The 19,965-nt window shown below is 35.7% G+C and overlaps 1 protein-coding gene across 1 annotated transcript in view; it reads left to right on the top strand.

Moving 5' to 3' along the window:
- The window catches only part of AP1AR (adaptor related protein complex 1 associated regulatory protein), a 31,030-nt gene extending 15,683 nt beyond the window's left edge, over positions 1–15,347 (top strand). The window contains exons 2-10 of the mRNA XM_087437733.1: positions 32–80; positions 1,895–1,921; positions 4,303–4,328; positions 7,282–7,378; positions 8,559–8,657; positions 10,491–10,549; positions 11,228–11,301; positions 12,388–12,516; positions 14,821–15,347. Coding sequence (XP_087293859.1) covers positions 32–80; positions 1,895–1,921; positions 4,303–4,328; positions 7,282–7,378; positions 8,559–8,657; positions 10,491–10,549; positions 11,228–11,301; positions 12,388–12,516; positions 14,821–15,086 — 826 coding nt within the window. The 3' untranslated portion in view covers positions 15,087–15,347. The remainder of the gene's footprint in view (positions 1–31; positions 81–1,894; positions 1,922–4,302; positions 4,329–7,281; positions 7,379–8,558; positions 8,658–10,490; positions 10,550–11,227; positions 11,302–12,387; positions 12,517–14,820) is intronic.
- Positions 15,348–19,965: the final 4,618 nt, after the last annotated feature.

Below are 19,965 nucleotides of genomic sequence, written 5' to 3'. Positions count from 1 at the left end.
TTTTTAAAGTTGTTTTTCTTTTTCTTCCCAGATCCAAGTATTTTAGAACATGCTCAAGAGGTGAGCACTTAACTATAGAGGTAAGTAGAGTCATGAATCTGATTAGATAAAAGTACCTTCAGGAGGGACTTTTTTTTATTAAGGAGGAAGGATCTGGACCTAAATTTAGTATGGAGTATTTATATTTCAGTATTACTGATGCTAGTGAAGAGGGAAAGAATTGGGGTGAGGGGAGGAGGAGTGAATAGGGAGAAGTTTGCAGAAGATTAAGGTCTCATTTTTCAAATGGAATTGCTATTTCTACTTAAGAAGTGGTGTGTTTGTTTTTCGTTTTTTGTCTGTTTTTCCATCCTACACAAACCAGGGAGAGAGTGTTCTTCTCTCAGTTATAGTGGCTCGGGAGACAGTGATTCTAGAGACAGATGGTTGGCCTGCCCCAGTGGAGAGGTATCGAAGAATCAAAGCAGCAAGTTGGTTTTAAGCGGCTCCACCAAATCCATCACTGAGTTGCTTATTCCTTCTGTGTAGAAAGTAATAATAGAATCTCCCATTTGCTCAGTCCCTACTGTGTACTAGCGACTCCACCATATGGTTTATGAATGTCGTTGCACATAATTCTTATGACAATTCTATTGAACAGGTGGCAGTCACCCCCTTTTATGGGTGAGAATTAGAGGCTTAGACAGGTGAAGAAGTTGGGCTAAATTACACAGCCTGTAAGTGGCAGAACCTAAATCCAGTCCTAAGCTGCTTGGCTTCAGACTTGAACCCTGTGCTTCACTGACTTCTGTATTAAATAAGGAAGCATGTAAACTAGGAGTTAGTTTTTAAAAAATCACAAACCAATACAAAAAATAAGTTCAAAATAATAATTTTAGAGAGTTTTAAGTCATCTCTTTAGAGTCTTGTATTTTCTTTTGAATTCATAGTTTTCTTGATCTTTAAACAACAAAACAATATTAACAATAAAACACTTTTTCCTTTCTGTCTAGTGGTTATTTATCAAATTACTTATATTTAAAATACAAATATTTTGGGGCCAGCCTGGTGGCACAGCGGTTAAGTACACACGCTCCACTTCGAGGGCCCAGGGTTCGCAGGTTCGGATCCTGGGCGCGGACTGACACACTGCTTGTCAAGCCGTGCTGTGGCAGTGTGCCATATAAAGTAGACGAAGATGGGCACAGATGTTAGCCCAGGGCCAATCTTCCTCAGCAAAAAGAGGAGGATTGGCATTGGATGTTAGCTCAGGGCTAATCTTCCTCACAAAAAAATAAATAAATAAAATACAAATATTTTAATTATATAGTATATAATATTATATAGTAATGACTTTCATTTGGTCATTTGACATAATAGTGTTCATCACATTATGATCAAATTGTTTAATTCTTATCTCTAGAAAGACTTTAGGGAGTAGTGACTACCATCTAGTAGATTTTCAGTAAATAGTTACATGAATGAATAGATGAATATTCTCTTTTGGGTATCTTTTAAGTCCTTGTTTCTTGAGTAATTTTCCTCTTATGACATTAAATAATTTGTTCTGAACTCAAGTGAAGTGGAAAATTATGGCAGTGTAGGTTTGAAACACCATGTGAAATATTCAATTCAGGTGGAAGTTTTAGTTTATAAGTTTATGATTTATGTAGAAAATTGCTGTAATTTTCCTGTTCTTGTTCATATACAGTCATAAATTATATGCTTGTCTTAGCTATCTTGTAGGACTGTTCAATATAGCAAAGGAATTGGTATATAAAAAGACACGTGATTTAAGTATCTTAAAAATATAAAGGTATATTATTTTTGAAGTGAAAAAGTGACTTATAATTTTTTGTGAGATATGTTCCTTAGACAAATATTCCTCCTAACACTTACTTTCTTGTTGTTTCAGTTTGAGAATCTAGTAGAAAGTGATGAGGTAAGTATTTACACAGTAGTACAAAACCCAGATTTGTTCTCATTAGTCATGTCATTAGTTCTAACAATTATTTAAAAAATTTTTATTTTATTATCTTCTATTTTAGAATATTTATTTTTTGGTTTTTGTTTTTACTTTTCAGTCCCTTACCATTTTCTTCTTTTACTAATTTATATTAGTAAATAATTTAGAATTTTCTACTATATAACATTTATAATACTCTATATAGTATACTATATATAGTTACATATATCAGAGATATATGTATAACAGGTTTTTAAAGCATTTTATTGAATTCTATAGCATTTAAAAAGGGATATTTCTAACCTCTTGCCATTAGGTAGGTAAAATTTCTCAACAATCCAGAGCAGACCCATTCTTTAACCATAGCCTTTATAGATTTCTGAAGGTAGGATTTATACATGCTTATTCTAAGCAAAAGTAATCACTTTTGACTTTAGCCATTATCTTTTGTATCAGTTATTCTTTTTGTTGATTTTTGCATTTCATCTCATCTAAAACTCAGTCATTTTTAAGATGCATCCCAAGTACAGAAACGTTAAAATATGAAAAAAAAAAGTGCTTTTTAGAATTAGTGAAATGTTTTCTTATGCACTGGTATAGTTAGAAGAGTTTTATTTTGTATGGTAATTTCCAACTTCACTCAACTAACTATATGAGTTTGTGCAAAGTACAGAATACTAGTCTGAGTGTAAATTAGCATGTTAACAGTGCTAAGAAGAACTATTAAAGAAACTGTTAAAATTATTTAAATTTGTTCAACTAAGCATTTCCAAATTAATTTGCATATAAATCCTTTTTAAAAATCTTCATACATGTTTATTATCATCTGGTAGAACACATTTGGGAAACTCTTAGCCTTTTGTTTTCCCAGTAATATTTCTCCCAAGTATTTTAATGTTTCATGGAACCTAGTTTCTTTCCCTTTTTAAAGGTCACTTTAATTCCATGTACTTTTTAAAACAAGTGTAAGCAAAAACGCTTAACATGATATTTTTAAAGTTTCTGACAAGTGCTAAATGTGAGTTCTTTCACCCTTGAATATAGCTCATCCCAGCATCATATGGCTTTTTAACAGAATTTGTGGTTCCATGTGTTTTCCTAAGGTGCTTTTCGTTTGGTTGAGTTTTTGTCTGTCTTCGTGTTTGCTAAGCAGCCTTTTCCACTTTCATCTCATTTCACATTTGTCTTAGTTGGACGTCATCCTGTCTTGTAACGCTATTTCCTAAATTCTTTTGGACCATTTGGAATTTTATTCCTGTTGTTACTTAGTCATATATTTTAACTGTCAGATGTGAATAGCTTAAATGTGTAAGAAAGATGTACAAATCCAAATCAGTCTTGAAAATAGTTATGGTTTTCTTTGGAGGAAAAAAGTATAGGTAGTTTCATAACCCTGTAAAAGAAAACAAACACAGTTGATTCTCATTATTCGTGGTAGTTAAGTTCTGTAAAGTTGCTGTGAATGCTGGGTTCGTCCACACTGGAACGTTGCTCCTGGGGAAATACAGAATTAGGTTCCTGCAAGCTTCCGGTCACAACATTTTTGTCAACCGATCAATATATAACTTTGTTTTGTGTTTCTGTTTGACACTTTATTTTAATATGTATTATTGATTGGTTAACTTTGAACTCACAATCAATAGCCTATAACTCACGCTTGAACAAAGTTTATCTGACTCGCACATTTTCTGCATAAGGCACATCACAGCCTTCTTGGGATTAGGAACGTTAGACAGCACTACACACGGGGGTCATTTTAAACAGTGAAATTACCAAAAAAAAGCACACAAATACAGAAGGCGTGGCACTAAATAGACTGTGAAGAGGACGCAGCGTGAGAGCGGAACAAGAAGGCAGTGCATCGCCGTGTTCTGCCTCCACTGGCAATGTGTGCATTGGGCAACTCAATTTCTGCTGCTCTGTGAAGTCTCAGAATGATCGCAAAAGTGCAGGGAGTATTGGTTTTGACATTACAAATAAATTTTCACTTGTAGGTGAATTTGCCAATACAGAATCTGCAAATAATGAGGATCAACTGTAAACGATGAGGGCATAGAGAATATGTTGTCTAGTACCATCCTGACCCCAAAAGTTCATTTGGTATAGGCTAAATATTTGTTAGAAAAAATTGAGAAACGTCCAGCACTTGGTTTTTATATAATTAAGATAGATATTAAACTAAATTGTGCCTTTGAGAAATAGTAAAATTTGAAGGCGTTTTGTTTAAAACACTTTTAATAATGAAATTTGTTTACTATGATAAAAAGAGATAAGCAGAAAATATTTTGATTAAATAATTTTATTGGCTTGCCTTAAATAGTGAAATTTCTTTAATTGTTTAATTGATTTTTGTACAGGCGGAAAGCCCAGGAAGCAGTCATAGGTAAGACTTTTTTTAAAAGAGAAAAAAACAACTTCTGTGTGAATTATAAGGAGCTCTCTGAGAATCCACGCTCTGTCATTTGCTTGCTCTGAGGCATTGAACAGCTTACATTTCAAGACCTTAGTTTTCTCTTTCTATAAGACTGAAGCAAATAATAACATGTCTCAAAAGATTGTTTCGAACATTGAAGAATGTAATGTACCTAAGTGCCTAGGTGCTTTCCTATTGAACCTAAGTTGTTATGTATTTTTTAGTTTTTAAAAAAACCATTTAATATTGATAAGTACATTTCCTTGAGTTTTTAAAACTTTATCTCCCTTTTCCTTCCTTATGACATTCTAAAACTTGTTTTCCTAATCACGTTATCTTTCAATAGTAACTAGAACCTTGACACACTAATATTTAAGCAGCCTCTTTAAATTTTTTTAAAATTACATCATCTACTTGAAAAAGAACCATCTGTCTTTAACTCAAAGGAGAGTTCTTAATATCAGGAGAATATTTTCATTTTCTGTTTTATATATTGAATGTATGTTCTTTACCTTTTTTAGTTTAGCAAACATTTATTAAGCAACTATCATGTGGCCAGGCACTGTGTAGACACTGGGATTTAAAAAGCAGATGTGGTTCTCCGCATTGGAAGCAAGAATATCCTGGTCTGGGAGATAGTTCGTGGAGATGACTAATTTCAGTATGAGGTGGGAAAAGCGATTAAATAGCAATTATAAAACATGCAAGGAAAACCTAGAGGAAAGGCCCTTTGCCCAAAATGTGTAAGAGGAGGTGTGTCCAGGGAGACTTCTTTGAGGAGATGTACCTGGGTTGATGCTTGAAGGGTTGGTTAATGGTAACTCTCCAGAGGAGGAGAGCATTCTGGATAGAAGAAATTGCATGAACAAAGTGGGAGAATTGATGGAAAGAGGCACAGGGGGACTTTGTGGAGTGATGGAAATGCTTTGTATCTTGCTTTGGGTGGCAGTTACACGAGTGTATACAATTGTCAAAACTTAATGAACTGAACACTTAAAATTTGTATTTCATTTTATATAAGTTATATCTCAAAAAACTAAAAAAAAGGAAAGCTCTGGGCAGAAGTTAGGGCTAGAGGAACAGAAGTAGGAGACATTAGCTTACACATACCTGGTTAAAACCATGATAGTTATCAAGATCACCTACCTGAGGTTGGAGAAGAGGAGGAAGTGGGGTGATTGGAGCGTGCAGATAGCGCAGTGTCTGAGGAATAAGTAGGCAGACACTGGAAGAGGAGTCTGAAGACAACCCAGGAGGCGATGAGCAAAAAGAAGAACCAGGAGAGCATGAAAAGCCACGGGAGGAGCTGGGGAGACGGGCAGACAGGTGGAATGGAGGGAAGGGTCAACACTGTTGCGTGAAACTGAAGAATATGATAAGGACTAAAAACTGTCTATTATGTTGGCAACATAGAAGCCTTCAGTTACCTTTGCTAGAGTTATTAGAGCAATGAAAGCAGAGGTAGACTGCTGTGAGTTGAGAGAATGAGAGGTAAGGACACAGAAGGTCAGAGAAGCACAGTAGTTAAGAGTACGGAGCTAGTTTACTTGGGTTCAAATTCTAGCTCTGCCGCTTATGTTTTAAGTGACTTACTTGGAAGTAATCTGTCTTCGGCTTATTTCCCTCATGTGTGTGATCTCTATATCTACCTTATAGGGTTGGTGTGAGGATTAAAATTAGTTAATATATGTAAAGCACATAGAAGAGAGCCTGACACATAGAAAGTGCTAGATGTGCTCTCAGTCTGTGTTTCATTTCAGGAATTTTGGCTGAAACGAGGAGAGGGAGCGGTAGCTAGAGACAGATACAGGTCAAATGAGGGTTTTCCTTCTTCTTTTTTCTTTCTTTCCTTTCTTCCCTTCTTCCTTTACATGGGAGAAAGGCGAATCCTAGGCTAACAATGAAAGAGAGGTGTTAATTGATGGAGCAGTGTCCCAGAGAATTCTCTGGAGTGGGGGTGGGAAGGTGCATTGGTGGTGGATGAACCAAGAGTAGAAGTGTAGCCGGTGACCTTGAACAGGTTAAGGAATGCCACCTCTTGAGAGGATAGAGGGGAGAGTAGGGAGATCGACTTAAGAAAGAGGAGGAGTGGCAAGAAGTTGAGGGAGTTGATGGTTGATGCTCCCCATGTCTCCAAGTGTGGTGACATTAACTTCTCAGAGAAAAGAGTTTGAATGAGGAACTCAAGGAGTATGTGAAGATTTTGAAGTAGTTAACGTAGGATGTGAGAGGGAGTTGACCAGGTGTAAGTGAAGGGTTATTGCTAGGGGCTGAGGGCCAAATAGATGTTGGTTTTCTCTAGCAGCTCTCAGCATAAAAGGCCAATCACAGAAACGATCCAAGGTCAGAGAGTGAGTAAGGTAGGTGAATAAGGCATAATGATAGGAGTGCAAGAAAGTGAGTATATTGCTAAGAAAATACTTCAAATTTGTCATGGTGTCCGAATTGGTTTAGGTGAAGTGAGCCCAGGAGAGGGTCAGGATAGACAGACTGGGGTGGCCAGAGTGACTGAGCAGATTGAATAGTGGGAATGAGAGTTAAGAGTCCCAGAGGGTATGAGGGCTGAGACCGGAGTGTCGCGTACTGAAGTTTGTATTTTATGATGAACTTTTTGGGATATGGTCAGATGGCTGAAGCAGAGCCAAAGTGAAGGTAAATGGAGTCCACATTTCTTACAAGTCGTAGTGCTAACAAATACTCTGGTAATATATCATCTTATTCAACTTATATCCCAAATTATATCAAGTATTAGAATGTATGCTTTTTCACTCTAACAATTGAAATTATAGCATCAAATTGCTTCAATACATTTTTTACAGTAAAATTTCAGAATTTCACTGGTTTTATGAGTGTTTTATTTGGACTTGGATTCATCAGAAGTCTTTTTGTTTTCTTTCTTTTTCTCCCTCTTTTTTCTCTGTAGGCCTCTTACTGAGGAAGAAATTGTTGACCTGAGAGAGAGACATTATGATTCTATTGCTGAAAAACAGAAAGATCTTGATATGAAAATTCAAAAGGAGGTAAATAGTCTTTTATGTTGCTTAAGTATATGTTACCATAAAACCTCTGTTTATAGGGGAAAGTTGTCATTAAATAACATATTGCATATGAACAGTCATTGGACCTATACTTAGATACATACAGATGGAAATGATTTAAAAGTAAAAAAATTATTCCAGCCTATTATAATTTGTTTTAGTTTGATTTAATTTATCAGAAATCAAATGCTGCCCCAAAATGAAGGTAATACATTTTATAAAAATAATTGTTTAATTCACAAATAGGGAGTCTGACCAGATATATGCATCTTTGTGTTTAAAACCAACTTTAAAATATTACTGTTTCACAATAAGTATTTTTTTTGTCTTTTTGTTTGTCTTGCATTTATTTATTCTTAGTAAGTGAACCAAGTACTTCTAACGATCATAAATGTTATATATTTTTAATGTATTTACGAAAATGGCCTGTAATTATAGTTTTGCTATTTACTAAACTAAATGGAATTATTCATATTCCATTATACATTTAAAAATAGTCTGTTTAGTACCAATCAGTGATTTCAACAGCGTTAACTTAAGCTACACAAAAGATGCTAATATTAGGCTAAAGAAAAAAATTGTGTTGAAATTTGATTTTTAAGTTTGATTTGACATGCAGTAGATTATCACTAAAGTAGTTTGGATGCTGTTATGAATGGCAGGAACTTAAATTTGAAAGTAATATTTTAGTAGCTTGATAGTAATAAAATTCAGGACACGTGCATCAATGAGACATGAACTTTGTGAAAGCTTACTTGCCTTTGGTGGACGGTGATGTGATTGGCCTCAGTTTTAAAGATCTTGGACTTAGGAGGGCCAAAGCCATAAGACTCGTCAGAGTGATAGGCACTGGAATGATTGCTGAGAATGAAGATCATTGCATATTCTAAAGAAAGAAACAGTTTTATATTTATGCAAATTAGACACTACTGGTTCATAATTCAGCTTCTGAAGAATTCTGTAATATGTTTGATATCATTTGAATTATTTTGTAAAAAATTGAAACGAGAAATCATAAAAATTTCAATTCTATTATGCTTTGTAGAGATAAATTATTTTTTTAATAGTTTATTTTTTATTTTATGAATAGAAACATTTTATTTTTAGAGCAGTTAGACAGGTTCTGATTTTTGTTAATCCTTATTGTTTTGTTCATGTACAGTTAGCCTTACAAGAGGAGAAGTTAAGACTAGAAGAAGAAGCTTTATACGCTGCACAGCGTGAAGCAGCCAGGGCAGCAAAGCAGCGAAAGCTCTTGGAGGTGAGGGGAGAAGACCCCACATACGTTAGGGCTGCTTTCCTTCTGGTTTTCTCTGACCCGTCTTAGTTGGGACTTTTTTCCCCGCTAGAGTCAAGGGCTTCTTGTTTAACAACAAATGTATTTATGCATATATCCTTAGGAATTTTAAAGGCAAATTGGTTGTCTTTCACAGCCAGAAATAACATCAAATTATATGCTTGATACTGAATGCCGTTTAGCTTTAAATTAGCAAAAGCTAATTCTTATTTATCCCAAAGATGAAATTTAGTTTTCCAAAATCTAGTATTCTTTTGGAAAAATAAATATACTCTTAGATGGAAACATTGCAAAACTAGCCTTTAAATATAATTTCTACAGCATTTTTAGTTTATTTTTGTGAGTTTTTTTTTTTTTTTTAAACAATTCCTTGAACTGCTAGAATTTCTTGTATTTCCTAGAATCGGGTAAGCTGGGCAATTTTGCCCCATAGGAATATTGTATTTTTCTTGTCTTTATTCTTGTGTCTTTGAGAGATTGGGAGTTTGAGTCTTGAGAAATCTTTGGTGTATTATCAGAGAAGGCAACAGATTTATTGTATCTTTCCTGCCATATGCTAATACGGCATTACTGTAATGCCAGACATTGTTAATAACAGACATTTATGGAGCCCTAGCGAAGTGTCAGGAACTGTTCTAAGTGGTTTACGTGTTTCACCTTGTCTAATCCTCATGACAGTCCTAGGAGATAGGCAGTGTTTTTAATCCCCATTTTATAAATGAGGAAACCAAGGGACAGAGATGTTAAGTAACTTGCTTGATCCTATAGCTAGTAAATGGCAGAGCCAGAGTTCAAGCACAGGAGTGCTTAGCCAGAATCCTACTTAGTATCGCCCTCCATATTTTGCCTGTATGAACTCTCTAGTGTTAGCTGATCATGTCACATAGTAATTATTGTAACTTAGAGAAACTGAAAAATCATGTGTATTATAGTGCTACGTGATTTCTATGTGACCTATGCCCTTTATCTCTTTGGTGTTTCAGCAGATTAATTAGAGTACATGGAGAGTGTCTTTTATTTTTTAGTAAGTTCTAAATAGTGGGAAAGTTTAAAAATTAATTCACTGAAAGACTGAAAGCATTCCATACATAGTGCCTGTTTGAGTTGTCCTGAGTTGTTTCTTCCCTGACTAAATATAGGAACACATAACAGAGTACACAACATACACTGAACCACAAAGATACACAGGTACATGCAGATTCATTTGATTTTCACAATAGCCCCATGAGTTTGCTAGGGCAGTATTACAGCCATCTGTAATTTACAGATGAAGAAACAGAAAGTAAAGGGCATGCCAGGGACACAGAGCTAATAACTGTCAGAGCCACAATTCTGACAGGTCTTCAAAATCCTTTGTTTTTATTATTTCTGAGTCAACTCAGCTAGGTCTTCTAGACCTTTTGTTTTGCTATTTCACCCAGAATAGAACCTCATATACTGTCCTTAATGATTTCTTTCTGGCCCCTCATCCTTCTAGTTATTAGAAGTTCTTAGGTGTAACAAGAATGTTGAGACACCGATATATATCTGTTATAAAGTTATTTTTAATAACAGTATGAATATTCTGACCACTTAAGGATTATACACTGAAAAATTGAGAGAAATTCTACCCATAAATAAGAGGATGTAGAAGTGACCAGTGATGAATTTAAGGAAAAAGACTTCAATAGAATAACTTTTTAAGTTTTTTGGGTTTTTTTAGAAACTAGAAAAAAAGACTCTTTGGTGTTACATAAATGGTTTTAAAAAACATAATTTTATCACAGAGTGATTTTGTATTTCATTATGTTTCCAAAGCAAGAAAGGCAGAGAATTGTGCACCGATACCAGCCTTCCAACAGTGGAGACTGTCAAAGGTAACAGTGAGATATACGTCTTCCCTTTGTGGTAGAAAATGTTTCCAGAGAGAACACAGTTCACTTCTGGATGTTTGTATACATATTCAGGTTTATGTTCCCTAAAGAATTACTGCTTTTCAAAGACACTGTCTTGTAAGAATACTGAGAATATTTTCTTCCTGTATGTTGGAAAGTGATCATTTATTTAAATTGACTTTACTGCATTTTTAATAGTGGTCACATCTTCTGTATAGAAAATGATGCAGTGGCATACTGAACGCCTTGGATACATTGTTTGTACCTGGGTCGTCTGTGGTTTCCTCAGCCTCTCTCTTTTTTTATGATAAGGTTCATGTGTAATTGTTTTTTGGAAGACACATTTCAGTGTCACGTCTCCACAAGTGTTTCCTACTCACTCAAAGAACCTTGTTCATGCTTCATTATGGTAAATTGTAAAGTTGGGCTTACGGCAAAGCTTTGAATCTTAACTTCAAGATCAACCAAAATCTTATTGTTTTTAGTTTATTGCTAGCTTTAAGAAAACTAAGACCTATTTTCATTAGATTATTCAGTTGTACAGTGATTATGAATTTGTGTGGGATAGACCTTCAAACCAAAATGCCATCCTTAACTTAAGCATAGGTTATGTTGCATCGACTATGAATATATAAAAAATTTATTTCACTTTTATTACAGTTCAGGACCAGAAGATGACTTTGAATCTTGTTTGAGAAATATAAAGTCACAGTATGAAGTTTTTCGAAGTAGTAGTAAGTCTTTTAAAATATCTCTGTACATTTTAAGTTTACTTTATGCCATGTTAAGCAGATAATTGGAGATCATGGCTCTGTTTCTATAGAAGACCTTCCTGCCCTTCAATTTGTGTTGCCCAGATAGGTCATTAACTAGTCCTTAATTATACAATTTTATCTCTCCTTTTTTTTTTTTTAATTTGTTTATTTTTTGTGAGGAAGATCAGTCCTGAGCTAACATCCATGCTAATCCTCCTCTTTTGGCTGAGGAAGACCAGCTCTGAGCTAACATCTATTGCCAATCTTCCTCCTTTTTTTTTGCCCCCAAAGCCCCAGTAGATAGTTATATGTCATAGTTGCACATCTTTCTAGTTGCTGTATGTGGGACGCGGCCTCAGCATGGCCGGAGAAGCGGTGCGTTGGTGCGCGCCTGGGACCTGAACCCGGGCCGCCAGTAGCGGAGTGTGCGCAGTTAACCACTAAGCCACAGAGCGGCCATATCTCTCCTTTTTTAAAAGGAGTTGGGGCAAAGAACAATCTCAGGCTATTTCTGTAGATCCATATAGGGAGTCAAGCACTCCTTTTTCCATTTCTACTCGCATCAGAAGAAGAGAAGGTGGAGGAAATAGTACAGAAAGATACTTACTTTACTTATTACAAATTGATTTATAAGATTACAATGTTGTTGTCTAAGTTTCAAGAGTCAAAACTCCTATTCTTCCCAGTAATGGAAGTATAGTTGTGGTTCCTTTTGAAAATATAGACTGCTTTTTATTTATCATTTTTATTTTTTCATTTGTTTTTTTGTCCCTCTTTGAAACTGACTATTAAAAATATTACCTAGAGTTCATCATATTTGAAAAGTTTGTAATTCATTTAAATTTGCATGTTTACTGTGCTAGATGGCAAAAAAGTGAAAAGAACAGGAAAAAAGCCCTTTATACTGTTCCTAACAGAACTTAGCAGTGTAATGATTTCAATACTTGTTTCTTGTGATGTTAAAAGGGATAATAATATCTGGAGAGAGACAATTATTGCAAAATAAATGGTTGTGGTAAAAGAGTAGAGATGGCCACATTTAATTGTATTTGGTGTATATTCTAGGACTCTCATCAGATGCCACAGTTTTGACACCAAATACAGAAAGCAGTTGTGATTTAATGACCAAAACTAAATCAACTAGTGGAAATGATGACAGCACATCCTTAGATCTAGAGTGGGAAGATGAAGAAGGTATTTTATATTCACAATTTTACCTGAATAATTTAATCTGTGTTGGTTTATAGAAATCTGCTTGGTATTTTACTTTTAAACTGAAATGAATGCAAGGTCTTGAAAAATCAGCATAAAAATTTCTTAGTCTCTTATTGTATTAGTGATTATCATTTGTTGATAAATTGTTTAGAAAGTTGCTTAATTCTTATTGTTTTTTGAGATTCAAAAAAGAATGTTAAATTCTTATTTTAAGGTTTTTGTAATCCAGCCCATGACATTACTCAGTAAGAAGACTCACTGTCCCCTTGTGGGCAGCGTAACGCCAAAACTTATTTAACTTTTCGTTCTTTATAAATTGGCAGTATGTTAATTTTTTTGATAGTACAAAAGCTATAACACATATATGAGTTTGAATTTTAGCTGGTATGTCTTCCTAGCTGTACTACTTTAGGTAGATTTCTTAATCTCTCTAAGCTGTAGTTTGTTCATCATAAGAAGAGAATAATCAACCTCCTTTAAAGGATGATTATTCACTGTTGTATTCTCAGGGTCTAAAATGCCTGACACAGCAGGCAGTCAATAAATATTTGAACAAATGAACACATGACTATTTGCGAAGATTAAATAAAATTTATATAAAACACCCAGTACAGGATATAGCACGTCGCAAGTAGTCAAAATTATAGGTAAAATGTGGATTTTTTTTAAAAAAAGGTCTGTTTCACTGAATAAGGCCCAAGTTTTCATTTTCATTGTAAGAAATAGGTAATCCAAAAAGGAAGAACCAATTACAGAATATAGGACTTTAAGAAAATAATAAGTATTAAATGTTTCACAGAATTTTGAGATGGAATGGACCTTAGATATCCTCTAGTCAAGCCATTTATTTTGTCAATGAAGAAACAGATATACAGGGGACTTGAATAACTTTACCAAAGATTGCATTCACTTCCTTAAGTCGTCTTCTCAGCTAAACAGTTTCCCCAATCCTGTACTTATATGTTATTGCATATTTGGATCACAATCAGCAGACTTTATATTTATATTTTAGCATCTTATTCAATTTGAACAAAGCCTTTCAGATTTTTTAATTCCTGATTCTGCAGCCACGCTGTGTGCTGATAAAATGACTTTTGAGGTTATTATTCAAGTCATTAACAGAGTTATTAAGCTAGACGAGGTAGAGGACAGACTGATGTACAATCCAGCTTCCTTTCGACATAGTGTTATTCAATCAGATACAAACCCACACAATTATATTAGCATCCAGCTCATATTTTTATCTCTTCTATAGGGATAACTTGCTTTGCTGGGTTGAGTCTTTGTGATTTTTCAGGAGTGACAGACAAGAGTGATAACAGATTTAAATGTTCTTTTATTATTGTAGGATCTGATTCTTTAAGGTCAGAAAACAAAATTATTAAATGTGTCTAGGGATGTTATCTTATAGTCTCTTTTCTAGTCCGAGATTTTAATTCTGTTACCAATGTTGATTCTATACTTATAAATTCAAATTTCTTTTCTGTCATCCCTCTCTTCCTTCTGCCAAAATAACATTATTTTTCTATCAAGATTTTTGACACTTTTTCTTTACGGACCAGTTTCTTTCTGTTCAGAATTAGATCTAGAACAGCTTCCCCTAGAAATGTCTCTGTTGTGATAGAGTCAGAATAGCAGAAGAGCACAGACTTTGGAGCCATGTTTAATGGATTCAGATTGTTGCTCCATCACTTCCATAGCTGTGTGACCTGGGCAGATCATATCCTCAGCTGTACAACGGGGGATAATGGTAGTACTGTGTGTAACTTCATAGAGTTGTTGAGGATCAGCTCAGTTAATATATGTGAAGTGCAAACAACCTAACTGGAACCTAGCAGGTGCTGGAAAATGGAAAAGTGTGTGTTGTTATCATTGTCATTAGAGTTATTATCATCTCTGGGAAATGAAAGTGTCATCTGGGCAGGAAAGGACTTTGGCAGACACACTGATTTGGCCATTTAAGACTAATAGCAATCGAAGTCCTGCATCCATTCTGCTTTATTTATGCCTCTTCAAACATTTCATCGTATTAGATGAGCAGCACTGCACCAGAACTGTCCTTGGGTGAGTATTCATGTTCGTGAAAAGAAAAGAAAAGTGCCTTGTATCCAAGGCGCACTCTAGTATTAGACCCCAGCAGTTTCCGTTAAGAAGGCCTCCATAGGACTGGCCCTTGAAGTTAATTCACAAATCAACTTTGTTAAATAAAAACTCTCTTGTTGTCTTTTAATATCGCTTTTTTAATCTTCACTGAGATTTCTAATAATTCTGCCCAAATAATAGGAATGAATCGAATGCTTCCAGTGAGAGAACGTTCCAAAACAGAGGAAGACATTCTCCGGGCAGCACTGAAGTATAGCAGCAAGAAGACGGGCAGTAATCCTACGTCAGCCTCTGATGATTCCAATGGGCTGGAGTGGGAGAATGATTTTGTTAGTGCCGAAATGGATGATAATGGCAATTCTGAGTATTCTGGATTTGTAAATCCTGTATTAGAACTGTCTGATTCTTGCATGAAGCAATCTGATGCAGATCAACAGAAACGATAGGGTAAATTGTGTGACCCTGTCTATCAGTTATGACCAAATGTTAAAAACCAACTAGAATGTATAAATGGTTATGCTGAGCCTTTTTGTAAGAGGGAGGTATGAAACCATGTTGTAAATGCTTATTAGAAAGGAGTAGGAATGGTAGGCTATATCTGAATTGCTTCAGAATTAAGTGCAATTTCATCACCTGCCTTCTGCTTTTCAAAAACAATTTAATGGTTCTGTCGTATTATCAATTAAATTTATTTTAACTTTTCTTTATAGCATTCCTGTTTACTGTTTGTAGATTTCACTTTTTAAAAACAGTTTTATTAATTTTACTTTGAATGCTTTCTTAAGCCTATTTCAGTAGCTAACTGTGAAAATATTAAGGCTATTTGTGTTAATTCTCAGCAGATGTGAAGGGAGCATGAGGAACTGCCAGATTCAAATTTAGAATAGTGTTCCCTTTTCCAGCATTATTTATTCCTGTGACTTATTTAAGTTTTATCATCTAGAAGTAAGCACAATTGGAGTAGATGACCCTGAAGAAATGCTGGCTGAAGTATCAGTTTCTTTCTGCACTTACAACATAACCTAGTATAATAATGTTGATTCAGTCTGAACAAAGGATAAGATATGTTAAAAAGCTTTCAGAGTTTGGACACATAAAGTTGGTAATCAAAAGTAATATTTTAGAAAGTATATATACTTAGGTCTTTCACTTCCTTTTACATGCCACTATAAATATGAATATTGGCTTTAAGTTAATTGATATACTAAATTTCTAGGTGTCATTTTTTTAAATTCTATATTTCCAATGATTGGTCTTAGGAAGATTTTACACAGAATATATTCTCTGTGCATGATTTATTAAGAAAGGAAAACCTAAAAAAGGTAATACGGGTATTTCAAAGTAAATAAAATCCTTTCTGTATGAAAGGATCTGTTGATTTTATTAAGCTTTCCTTTGCCTTGTAATACAAGGTGCTTTAATGGGATGGAACTAAGTATATCAATATATATAACTGCATTTTGTGATATACCATTAGCTCTTCTTTTCTCTGAAGTTTACATATCAATTTAAAAGGCCAAGGATATAAGACACTCCCTAATTGCTTGTCTTGATTTTGCTGAGGATTGAGTATGATTTTAGTAAGCAAGCTGTTCTTTGATTTTTCATTAGTGTTTTTTTCTTTTCTTTTTCTTGCAACAATGACAGTGCATGTTCTCAAAAATATAGGAAGGTCCATATATAAATAGAAACTTAAAGTTCTTGCTGTACTTAAAAAAAAAATCATGTGGCCCTTTCAATATTTGAACTGGTAGGCAATGACAGCTGAAGTTTCATCTCTGTTTTTATCTCATAGACATAAATATGACACTTTACATTTAAATATGTAAATATATATGTAATGCTATTATTTATATCTCCTGATATAATTTAAGTTGTAGCTGTGTCATAAGAAATATTTTAAATGTAATCTATATTCACATTGCCTGTGTTATGCTTTTTAAAGTTTATATACATCAGATGTATATTTTTGGTTGGGCATAAGCTATGATTGTAATTTTTCTTGGCATTTTGTTCATAAAGAATTTTTTGAAGGAATGGTAACTTCTCAAGGATTGTGAATAAACACATTTTTACATTTAAAAATAATAAATTATTGATAATTACTAGCTTTACTCCATATACATGCAATAATTCTGACTCCTAACTTATAAAATAATCATTTAACTAAATCTGCTGTGAAGACAAAAAGGAGTGAATTAGGAAAGCACAGGATGGAATAAAACTTAAAAATGTTTGTGTTTTAACTGCTAAGAAAAGGATGTTTTCTTGCTTTGTATGTTTATAAAAGACACTAGAAATAACATTTATTTATTTGGCAAATATTGGAGAGTCTGCTGTGTTTAGTAGGGTGTTGAGGACACAGTAGTAAAAAGACATACAAAGTCCCTGCTCTTTTTCTTACGTTCTGGTGAGAGGGAGACAATAACAAGTAAACATTAAATAAGAAAACCATTGATCACAATTAGGAAATATACAAGATGATAGGACGCAGAACAGCTGGGGACAAGTGACTACTTTTGATAGGTCAAGGGAGTCTTCTGAGATTGGAGCTGAGACCTAATTGTTGAGCGGGAACCAGACAGGTAAGAAAGCCTGGTGAAGCACATTGTGTACACCAGCAAGTGCAAAGCTCTGAGGTAGGAGACAGTGAATAAAAAGACCACTGGGACTGAAGCATCGGGAGTGGGGTCGAGGGCTATGAGGTGACACTGGAGGAGTAGGTAGGCGTCATGCAAGGCCTTGTAGGCCATGGTTAAGAGTGAATTTTATTTGATGTATAATAGGAAGCCACTGATGTTTTGTAAGCTGGAGTGTACAGTGATCAGATTTGCATTTTTCAGAAATTCCTCTAGCTGCTGTATGGAGAACAGGTGTAAGAGGCAAGAGTGGACGTGTGGTACTCCCAGCGGGATGTGCTGTGGCTTGGGGTGATGATGGCTGTAGGAATGCAGAGCAGATTAACTTGAGAGATAGACCTACAAGATTTTCTGATGGGTTAGGTATGGGGGCAGAAGAAGGGATGGAATCAGAGATAACTGTAGGTAATGCCTCCAGTGTGGTGCCCTGGCGACCTTGCTCACTGCATATATCCACGTAGCAATACTCAACCCTAGTCTGACCCAAGTCTTGACAGAGAGCCCTGTGACCCTCCCTGGAACTGGCAAGATAGGCAGTCTTAGAGGAGCTGTCACAAGGACATTTGTCATCTGCTTCCCTATCTTGCAGAAGGCTGCCATGAGGCAACTTCTCATCCAACTCCCAGGTTCCAGTGAGGCATGGGATTCCCACCCTGGCCCCACTTAGATAACAGATGTAGGCTAATGAAACTGCTTGGCTGGAGTTTAGAGTTGGCTCCTCAATGACACAGCTACCCTCCACATATATCATCTGTCATCTGGCCCCCCTGGTTCAGTGTCATCCTAGGGACATCCCTAGGGTTCAAAGAGGAGGGACACAGACACTGCTGATCTTGCTTTTGCTCTCTGTGTAAGTAATACACTGTCTGAATCTATTTGAGCTCTTTGTCTCCCTGATGGCCAGATCTGTGGAAGTGTGACAGCCAACCTAGCAGCTGCAGCTACACTTGACAATAACTTCTTGGTTTCTGACTTAATAAATGTAATGGGAGGAACACGTTTGGGTAAGTGGGGGAAATTAAGAGTTCTGTTTTGGAAAGTTAAATTTGAGGTTTTATGAGGGATCTGAATGAAGATGTCAAGTAGGTAATGGGGTATATGCCTGCAGCTCAGAGAAGAGGTCTAGGTACAAGTTTAGGAGTCCTTAGGCAAATGGTATTTTAAGTCATTATACTAGCTGAGATCACCCCGGGAAGCATATAGTCAGAGAAGCCCAACTAAGTGTTGACATTTAGAGGTCAAGGGTAGAGAAATGGCCAAAAGAAGCAGATACGGGAGGAATGCAAGGAACCGAAGAATGTGCTGTCACAGGAGCCAGGAAACGGGCAGAGTCAACCACGTCGCTGCTGCGGGTGCAGCGAGAGAAGACAGGCGCGCCAGCCGGGTTTGGGAACACGAAGCTTGTTGCATGGTATCGTATTTACAAATGAGGGAATGGAAACTGGGGAGTATCTCACAACGGGTGAAGAATAAAGAATGGCCAGTGTAGACAATGTTTTTGAGAAGTTGCTGTCAGAGAGCAGAGAGATGGGGTAGCTGGAGGGGAATTTAGAACTATGTGAGGGTTTTTATTTAGGATGCTAGAACTTCTAAAATGGTATGACCTAGAATTGTACCTGCTCTTTTTTTTCCAGTCGTTCGAGAAATGTTTTTTTAGTAGAGGCCAGAACTTTATTTTACTTTAACTATGTAAAGATGTTCTAATCATAATTCAAGAACACATATCTTAAAAAGATTTTATATCAAGAATATAGTATTTACTTGGTACCTCTGGTTAATTATCTGACAGTAAAGGAGATCACAGAAGAATTCAGTGAAAAACAGATTTCCTGTGTCTGATTCTTGTATCCTCAGGAAATATTAAAGCTGAAAGTGAAATTAAATTAGGAAATTGATATTAAAATAAGTTATCACGAGTATTTTTATTAATATTGCTGATTTTTTTTCTGAACCCAGACGTAGTAATGTCCTCTGTACTTCAATAATCTTCTATCTGTGACCATTAAATAGAAGGACTGCTTGTGCTCAGTGCTGTTCACAATAACACGTACTGTGTGTAACACCGTAGTGAGAACACTGCACACTGTACCTCAGGTGATTTTCACAGAAACCCCGTGAGGGAGGCACTACTGGAATCCCTGTTTTTCAGGAGAGGAAACTGAAGCTCAGAGTTAGTGACAAATTCACCAGGAAATGGTAGATAAAACCAGGCAGGGTGACTCAGAGCCCACACTCAACACAACACATGCTTCCTTTCTAGAGGAATTAGATCAGTATTGTTTTTGAGGGTTTTTTGAGGTTTGGGAGCTTTTTTGCTTAGCTGTTAGAAAAAGTCTGTCTAAACTAACTTCGGATGATTGGAAATTGTATTAAGAAATCAAGTGATATTATAAAAAGGCACTTTGACCTAAGGTGAGGTTGCACTGTTTTACCTTATCTTGACTGTCTACCCTCAGAAGTTTTCTGTTTTAAAGTGCTACTGCCTTGATTTTGGCTTTTGAGCAGTGATTTCACTGACAGTATTAAGAAAGCTGTTGTGTTCCCGTGCATCTCACGATTTTCTCTCCCGTGAAGATGCTAGTAAGCAGTGCCAAAATGGTTCATCTCTAGGCCCTCAGTGGGAAACCAGCAACAGAGCTGAAATCACTGCTTTCCCATTTTTTTCACCAGTGTTCCTGGCCTAAAT

The sequence above is a fragment of the Ceratotherium simum genome, chromosome 12 (assembly GCF_057802395.1).
Source record: "Ceratotherium simum simum isolate JZ-2026a chromosome 12, ASM5780239v1, whole genome shotgun sequence".
Lineage (NCBI taxonomy): Eukaryota > Metazoa > Chordata > Mammalia > Perissodactyla > Rhinocerotidae > Ceratotherium > Ceratotherium simum.
This window is presented reverse-complemented; position numbering and strand designations above follow the sequence as displayed.